The following is an 8942-nucleotide window of genomic DNA, read 5'->3' as shown; positions in this document are numbered from 1 at the left end:
GTTGGAGCTGGGTGATGGGTACATGGAGTCCATTAAATTAGTCTCTTGCCTTCAATGTATGTTTGAAAGTTTTCACTATAAAAAGTTTAAAACATAAAACAGATAAAATACTGATTTTTCATATTATGATTATCAATCTCTCGATTTCTGAGAGAGGACTATGCCAGCCAGCAGCAGGAAATCCCGCCAGAGGCAGCAGAAGGCACAATAACGCCAAGGCCTCCCTCCCCCTTTCCTGGCTCACAGGCCCCAGTCCGGCGAGTTCAAAGTCTGCTGCCTGGCGAGAACAGCCAGCGTGCAGAGCGCGGCGTCGGAAAGGGAAACCGGGGCGCTTGAGACGGGGTACCCAACGCCGGGAGAGAGCTACAAGCGAGCCCCGCCCACCCCTGGCTCGCAGCAGGGGCGCAACACAACGCACTCAAACTCTGGCCGCTCCGCCTGCGCACTTTTCCCGGGAACTTGGAGTTCTGGAGTTGGAGTCCAGGCTCCGCCCCCGCCGCGCGTCAGGGCTCCAATTGGCGGAGCTGCCGCGAGGGGCGTGTCGGGGAGAGTTGGAACGCGTCGGCTTGGGCGGTCGGGGTTAGCCCCAGCTGGCGAGAGAAACGGCGCGGACGAGTGCGGTCTGACACGGAGGGTGCTGGGCGGGGCGCGCGGGGCCCCGGCCGAGGAGGTAAGGGTCCCCGGCCGGGCTGCGGCGAGCAGAGCTGGCGGGCTTCCGGCCGGCCGGCCGCCTCCAAGCTCCCCTGACCGCCTCGACTATATGGCCCCGGGGCTGGGGCGGGGCGGGCGCGCAGCCAGGACCATCTCGGACTCTGGCCCGGAGCAGAGGCGCGGAGCAGGGCGCTTATTGCTGGCTGGTCGGGCTGGAGGCGGGGCGGGGGCTGCAGGGGCTCCAGGGATAGCGGGGTGACAACAGGTAAGGGGTCTCCGGGGTGAAAACAGGTTAGGGGTCTCCGGGGTCGAGGCAGGGTCCCCGGGGTATGCGCGACGTGAGAGCGGAAAAGGTCAGGAGGCGCCCTTGGGCGTTGAGCCCTGGGGCAGCAGGGATCTCAGCGCTCCCGCTGTCCGGAGGTGGTTCAGGGTTTCCTGACTCACGCCGTCGTCGGTCCCAGTCTGCGGGGTGTGGAGAAGTGGGCTGAGATAGTTGCCCTAGCTATGGGGGGAGGAGAGGGAGGGTGGAAGCGCCTTCCCCGTGACCTAGGTGTTCGCTGGCCTCTCTCATTTAGGAACCGCCTGGCCCCTGAAGCGTGTGAGTTTGTGACTTTTGGTGGGAGTTGTCAAAGGAAACAGGGCTGGGCTTAATCTCCCATTTCACAGAGGAAGTAACTGAGGCAGGCCCAGAGAGAGGTGGCAGCTCCTTCCCAGCCTGCAGTCACCTGGAATCTCCTTCCCTTTCTCTCTCCCTGAACACCTGAAAAGCTGTGCAGGGGGAGAGTTGTCATCAGCCCCTTTTGCAGGTGGGAAAATGGACGCTTTGAGTCACACTGAAACTGTTTTGTTTGTTTGTTTTTTTATAAATTTTATTTATTTATTTATTTTTGTCTGCATTAGGTTTTCGTTGCTGCACGCGGGCTTTCTGTAGTTGTGGCAAGCTGGCTTCTCATCGTGGTGGCTTCTGTTGTTGCAGAGCACGGGCTCTAGGCACGCAGGCTTCAGTAGTTGTGGCTCACCGGCTCTAGAGTGCAGGCTTCAGTAGTTGTGGCGCACGGGCTTAGTTGCTCCGCGGCATGTGGGATCTTTCCAGACCAGGGCTCGAACCCGTATCCCTTGCATCGGCAGGCGGATTCTTAACCATTGCGCCACCAGGGAAGTCCCTGAATTATGCATTTGACAGCATGTGGTGGTATAGATCAGGGGTCTGCAAACTTTTTATGTAAAGCGCCAAATAGTAAATATTTTAGGCTTTGCAAGCCAGTCCCCATCACATGTGGCTGTTTTCCAATAAATTGTATTTAGAAAAACTGGCAGTTGTTCAGACTTCATATAGATTTGCCACTCCTGGTGTAGATCATGTGTGACACCTCGACTGTCAAGCACAGAACCCTGGCCACCCAGTGACACTTAGGGCATGGCTCACTCACTGAGAGCACCTTTGGCCCAGCTCAGGTGGTGGGATCACCTGTGTTCAGGAAGGCCAGCCCAGGAGACTGCCCTCCTTCCAAAACCTGCAAGCAGGAGCAGGTCTGTTTACTTCCCTGTTCCCAGACACTGGCCCTTCGGGAGTATCCACCTTGTGTCAGCATCTGAGGTACCACATGGGGGTCAGCACAGGCTGTCCTGAGGCAGGCGGCCCCCGAAGGAGTGGGCACAGGCTCAGCTCTCTCCTCCGCTGTTCTAAGGGAGGATGGTTCACCTCCCTAGTGGGAACAGTAAGAACAGAATTCCCCACCTGCTGGGAGGGGTGGGGGGTGGGGAGGTGGGGGTGCTGCCTCGTCTACCAAGAAGATCTCCAGGGGACTTCCCTGGCGGCCCAGTGGTTAAAACCGTGCGCTTCCACTGCACGGGGTGCGGGTTCGATCCCTGGTGAGGGAAAGAAGTGAGGGGCGCGGTCCAAAAAAAAGAAAAAATCTCCAGGCCATGTTATAGCAGGTGTGAAGTTCTGGTCGTGGCAGATCTGGTAGGCAGATGTGGGGGAGCCCCCCAGGAGGATGCTGTCTGCCCGGCCCCTCACCCCAGCTGGTACTCGCTGCAGGTCCACGGAGGAGGGGGCACAAGAGCCTTCCCACTACCCCAGTCAGTGTGTGGAGTCAGCATGGAGCCCAGACCCCTTTCATTGTCACCAGGTACTCCCCACCCTTCCTGCGCCATGTTTTGCTGCCAACAGGGCCTGGAGGGGGTCTGTAAACCACTGACTAGGGACAGAGCAGCGTGGGGCATCCTGGGGCCTCCTACAAGGGACGGGGAGACAGCGTTGTAGGCCTCCCCTGCCAAAGCTCTCCCCTCCCTGGGCGCTGTTCCTCACTTCCTCCATGGCGCCCACCTGGGTAGCATCTAGTCAGAGGTGGACCTGGGCACGTCTGCCTCCAGAGCTCACCCACTGTGGGGGGCATCTGCTCTTCTCTCCACGTAAAGTCTGTCTGCTCAGTGCTGAATGTGTTAGGCCTCGGCGTGTGGCTGCAAGATTGGGTTTTCACCCAGTTCTGCTAGGTGGCTGCCAGGTGTGTTGGAGGGAACAAGTGGCATTCCGTCCTCAGATGTTCATCCTGGCATGTCCTGCAGCCTGGGCCCTGCTGCTGTGCGGTCAGGGGAGGCCCAGCCTGGTGACCTGCTGCGAGGCCAGTAGAGCCCAGAGCTCTTGACCCAGACATTGTACTGTAATTCTTTTCTTTTTGAGGACCTTAAATTTAGAAAGAGAGAAAGAAAAAGCTCATGTTCCCGCTTCCCAGAACTGACTGGTATTGGGATTTTATCACATTTGCTGCTGCCTTCTTTTAAATGAAAGAAATAAAATTTTCTTCTGATTTTGGTTTGTATCTATCTTTTTTTTTTTTTTTTTTTTTTTTTTTTTGCGATATGCGGGTCCCTCACTGCTGTGGCCTCTCCCGTTGCGCAGCACAGGCTCCGGCTGCGCAGGCTTAGCGGCCATGGCTCACGGGCCCAGCCGCTCCACGGCATATGGGATCTTCCCGGACCGGGGCATGAACCCGCGTCCCCTGCATCGGCAGGCGGACTCTCAACCACTGCGCCACCAGGGAAGCCCTGTATCTATCTTTTTTTAAAAAAAAAAACATCTTAACTATTTTTAAGCTTACAGTTCAGTAGTGTTAAGTATATTCCTATTGTTTGGAAATATCTCCAGAATTCTCTTCATCTTACAAAACCGAAACTCTATACCCATTAAATAACAACTCTCCTCCACCACCACAGCCCCCGCTCGACCCCGTTCTTCCTCCGCCTCCATCCCCAGTCCTGGTAACCACCTTGCTACTTTCTGTTTCTATGAATTTGACTACTATAGATACATCATATTAGTGGAATCATGCAGTATTTGTCTTTTGGGGACTTGCTTATTTCAGTTGGCATAATGTCTTCAGTGTCCATCCATGTCGTAGCAGGTGACAGGATTTCTTTTTAAGGCTGAATAATATTCCATTGTATGTCTATACCACCTTTTGTTTATCCATTCATCCATCAATGGACACTTGGGATGCTTCCATTTCTTGGCTGTTGTGAATAATGCTGCTATGAACATGGGTGTGCAAATACCACTTGGAGATCCTGCTTTCAATTCTCCTGGATAAATAATATATAAATACTGTTCTCCATAGTGGCTGCACCAGTTTACATTCCCACTAACAGTGCAGGAGGCTTCCAACTTTTCCATGTCCCTACCAACACTTACTTCCTGTTGTTTTGATAGCAGCCATCCTCATGGGTGCGAGGCTCCATCCTATCCATTTTTATTCACAGATATAGTTCTTGAACGCTTTTTAAATGTTGCGTAGCTTCTGCATACGTGGTGTCACACAGACCATTCTGCAGGTGGCTTTTTCCACTCAGCGTTTGGTGACTGTTGTCCCTCCATGTTGGCCCACGTGGATCGGGTGGAGGCACTGTAAGCGCCAACAGCAGCCCATTGTGTGAGTGCGCCCAGCTCACCCTTTGTTCTGCCCTTTCCCCTCTGCCAGGCATCTCCATTGTCGCTGCTGTAGGTCCCAAAGTCCCTGCTCTTGGTGCCTCTCCCTCCTTTGCTACACTCTGAGCTCCTCCAGTGGAGTCCTCATTCAGCCCAGCCCGGGGCCTAGCACCCAGCCCACCGGTCCTGGGGGTGGCCTCTGGAATGTTACCAGACTGTCCACAGCAGGGACGCAGTGACTGGTCCTAGCAGGACAGCCCGGGGCTGTCACCCACCCATAATCAGCTGGGTTTGCAACATGCAGCTGAGATCAGCAGCCTAAAAATAGTGGTTCTTACATGAGGTGGTGTGGACAGCACTTCTCAGGATGGCTTGTGGTCTGAAAGGGGCAAGGGGCGCGTGAGTCGGGGCCGAGCACCCCTGTTGTGTCCTGCATCCAGCCCCCGCGCTGGCCACACTTCAGCTTCCCACAGCTCGCCTGACTTACGGAACTGCAGTGTGGTGGCCCAGAAACTCTGCGTGTGTGATCAGTTTGGCCAGGGGTGTGCTGCGTGTGCCTGTACACTTGTGCGCACATGGTGCAGCAGCAGCGGCGGCTGTGGGGTCAGCTCTCATCTACTTCCTCTTCGGATATAGGAGGTGCTGGCTCCTTCCTCCTGTGGTGGGCCCCAGGGAGCTTTGGTTCATTCATTCACTAGCCACTCATGAGGCACCTCCTATGTGCTCGGCACTGTTCCAGGCATTGGGGATACAGCAGTGAACAAGAAAAGGCTCCTGCTGTGATGGAGCTTAGAAGTGGGTGAGGGAAATAGAAAACACTCAAGCAAAGGATGGATAGACAAGAAAATATCAGGTCCTGGTAAGTCCTGTGAAGAAAAAGCAAAATAGGGTAACATCCTACAGAAAAGGTGAGCAAACTTTTTCTGTAAAGAGTAAATTTTAGGTTCTGTAACCATGTGGTCTCTGTCACAGCTCTCAGCTCTTATTGCAGCAGGAGAGCAGCACAGACAATCGTAAATGAACGATGTGGCTGTGATCCAATAAAACCTTATACAGGAAACCAGATTTGACCCTCAGGCCATGGTTTGCTGACCCTGTCCTGGGTAGGGGGAGAAGCTGCCTGAGCTGGGGTTGTCAGAGAGACGCCTTCTGAAAGGGAGATAGCCTTGCTGTCAATTCACTGGTGGAGTTGTGTGGTGAGAAGTGGGCAGGCTGGGGCCAAGTGTGAGAGAGAAAAATGATGGAGCTTGCTCGTGGGTTGAATGGGGGTACCGGAAATTGGAGATTCAAGGGGGAGTCCTAGATTTGGGGCTTCAACAACTAGGTGAATGGTGGTTTGTTTCTGGAAAAGAAGAGGAGCTGGTGGGAGGTCACGGGGGCAGCTCAGGGGAGAGCTGGGACTGCAGGCTTGCCCTGGGGTCGGCGGTGTTTGGGTTTCCTCAAAGCTGTGAGTCTGGTGAGTCAAAGGGAATGGGTATGGATAGAGCAGCGGGGGCCCAGGTGAGATCTGGGGCTACCACATGGAGCGCTTGGCAGAGGAGGATAGAGGCCTCCTGCTCCATGGGGGAAGGCTCTGAGCAGCACCGTCTCCAGGGGTGCAAGCTCCGGGCTGCCTAGTTACTAACAGAGCCTCAGTTTCCTCCTGTCAAGGGGGGACCTACCTGCTAGGGTTGGTGTGAGGACTCAATGAGATAGTCATGCTTGACATGGAAGAAGCACTCAGCAGTGGTACCTGGGATGATGATGTGGTGACCACTGGGCTCATGGGCTGAGTGAGTGGGTTGCAGGGTCTACGATGCTTTGTCTTGGTAGATGGGGGGTGGGGGGTGGGGGGTCACTGACAGGCTGGGGTTGCAGACACTCCATTGCCTGGCACTCCCCATCCTGGTGCACGCACCTGCACCCTTCCGCCTGGGGCAGGCCCAAAGTGCTGGGTGGTCAGTGCTCCTGGAAGCCCCTGAAGGGAGTTGGGGCTCAGTGTCCTTGCCCCTTGGGTGGATGGTGTTGAGGCCTGTTCTACCCTGTTTTCCAAGGCTCCCCAGGGGCTTGAGCCCCCACTTCTCAATCACACATCTTTACTGCTGCCTTCCTATCCCGGGCTGGCTTCCACACGCCCCTCACTGGGTTGGGGGTTCCCCCTTCACCTCCCAGTAACTCCTTGTCTAAGGGTCGTTTTCTGGGGCAGCGAGTTTCCTTGGTTGAGTGGCCGTCTGAGCCTGCATTGGGGTAATTAGTGGGTTGTCTGATGGATGGGTTGGTGAGCTGGGGGTTGGGGGGTCCCGCCCCCCCCCGCGCCCCCCGCCCCCCCTATGTCTGAGCAAGCTGACGCCTCCTCTGCTGCTCCTCCCACAGCCGAGTGGCCGAAGATGGTGGACTACCTGGCGAACACGGAGATCAACAGCCAGCGCATCGCGGCTGTTGAGAGCTGCTTCGGGGCATCGGGGCAGCCACTGGCCCTGCCGGGCCGAGTGCTGCTGGGTGAGGGCGTCCTGACCAAGGAGTGCCGCAAGAAGGCCAAACCGCGCATCTTCTTCCTCTTCAACGACATCCTGGTGTACGGCAGCATCGTGCTCAACAAGCGCAAGTACCGCAGCCAGCATATCATTCCGCTGGAGGAGGTGACGCTGGAGCTGCTGCCCGAGACCCTGCAGGCCAAGAACCGCTGGATGATCAAGACGGCCAAGAAGTCCTTCGTGGTGTCAGCCGCCTCCGCCACCGAGCGCCAGGAATGGATCAGCCATATCGAGGAGTGTGTGCGGCGGCAGCTGCTGGCCACGGGCCTCCAGCCCAGCACGGAGCACGCGGCGCCCTGGATCCCCGACAAGGCCACGGACATCTGCATGCGCTGCACGCAGACGCGCTTCTCGGCGCTCACCCGACGCCACCACTGCCGCAAATGCGGCTTTGTGGTCTGTGCCGAGTGCTCCCGCGAGCGCTTCCTCCTGCCGCGCCTCTCGCCCAAGCCCCTGCGCGTCTGCAGCCTCTGCTTCCGCGAGCTGGCCGCCCAGAAGCGGCAGGAGGAGGCGGAGGAGCTGGGCACCGGGGCCGCCGGGCAGCCGGCCTACCTGGCCGGGGCCGTCTGCGGAGCGTCCAGTGGAGACGACGATGACTCAGACGAGGACAGGGAGGGCAGTGGGGATGGTGACTGGCCCAGCCGCGTGGAGTTCTACGCCTCGGGAGTCTCCTGGTCATCCTTCCACAGCTGACCCCGGGTCTGCAGACATGCGGGAGGGCTTCCCTAGTCACTTTGGCATCCAAGCGGATGCCATTGACCGGGCCCCTGAGAGGGCAGAGTTCCCCAAGCTGCCCGGCACCCTGCAGGGCCCTTCCCCATGGGACCCTACCCCACGGCAGAAGTGGCTCTTTTTTTCTGAATCCCCAATGCCTCTTTTTGGATACCGGCGTCCTTCTCGTTCCACTTCAGGTAGTTACCTTTTCATTGAGCAAACCCAAAATACTTAGGCCTCTTGGGAACAAATGTCGTTTCTCGTTTCTCGGCCCTTTGAGCTGTTGATCCAGATGATCCCTTGAATTAGACGACCTCAGGCAGCTTTAGGGACCAGAGAGAAGGTTGCACTGGAGTGAGGTCCCCTCTTCTCTGAGGCCTTGAATCCCCAGACCGGGCCCCGCCCCCCTGCAGGAAAGACCGTGGGTCCTGAGAGGCCTCCAGGAAACCAATGCCTGCCCACCTACCTTGCTGATGCCCACCTGCCTGGCTGGCTGGGCCTTGTCAAGGCAGGCATGTGGGCTCACCCAGAGCCAGGCAAGAGACTGCCATGCTGTGGGTGCCCGCCAGGCCCAGGGACTGCAGCCTGAGCTCCCCATGGTCCAGAGTGGCCTGCCAAGCCCTCTGGCCCAGTCTCACCTCCCTCCAGGTGTCTGATGCCTCTCAGTCCTGTCCTCATCCCTCCCTGTGCTGGAGAAAGCAGTGTTTTCTGTTAGGATTCTTAATTGCAAGTGACAGAAACCCTACCCAGACTGACTTAATAATAAAAAGAAAGTTTATTGACTCATGTGTTTGCAAAGTCCAGGAGTGTTCTTGCTTCAGACACAGCTCTGTGATTGAGGACCGAAACCATGCTAAGTGGCAAATGTCAACAACCGTCCACCACTCTGGGCATTCCTGAGAATGCTGGCAGTTCCAGTGGGGTCAGATGTTTGCACCACACCACGGTTGATTCCCAGGGACAGAGCCCCGTCCATCCAGGCGCTGTGACTGTAGCCCAGCACCTGCAGCCCTGTTCACTTGGTGTGAGTTATCTAAACAGCCAGACAGCAAGTAAAGGAAACAAGGAGCCACTTGTCCAGCTTTCCATGAGCCTTCCTGGTTTAAAGCTCTCCCATGTGTCCTCCTGCTCTGGCCCAC

At 56.7% G+C, this 8942-nt stretch overlaps 1 protein-coding gene across 1 annotated transcript; it reads left to right on the top strand.

The window, feature by feature from the left end:
• Positions 1-559: 559 nt before the first annotated feature.
• On the top strand, positions 560-8585 carry PLEKHF1 (pleckstrin homology and FYVE domain containing 1). The gene is made up of 2 exons (XM_060083747.1): positions 560-670; positions 6929-8585. Exon 2 carries the CDS (start codon positions 6943-6945, stop codon positions 7780-7782), a length of 840 nt encoding a protein of 279 aa, XP_059939730.1. The 5' UTR covers positions 560-670; positions 6929-6942; the 3' UTR covers positions 7783-8585.
• The last annotated feature ends 357 nt before the right edge of the window (positions 8586-8942 follow it).

Source organism: Mesoplodon densirostris, chromosome 19, assembly GCF_025265405.1.
Source record: "Mesoplodon densirostris isolate mMesDen1 chromosome 19, mMesDen1 primary haplotype, whole genome shotgun sequence".
NCBI classification, from domain to species: Eukaryota; Metazoa; Chordata; class Mammalia; order Artiodactyla; family Ziphiidae; genus Mesoplodon; species Mesoplodon densirostris.
Note: the sequence above shows the minus strand (reverse complement) of the source record. Positions and strands in the feature narration are given on the sequence as shown.

Coding starts and splice junctions, on each gene's coding strand:
- PLEKHF1 (XM_060083747.1), top strand. CDS start 6,943: ATGGTGGACTACCTGGCGAACACGGAGATCAACAGCCAGCGCATCGCG.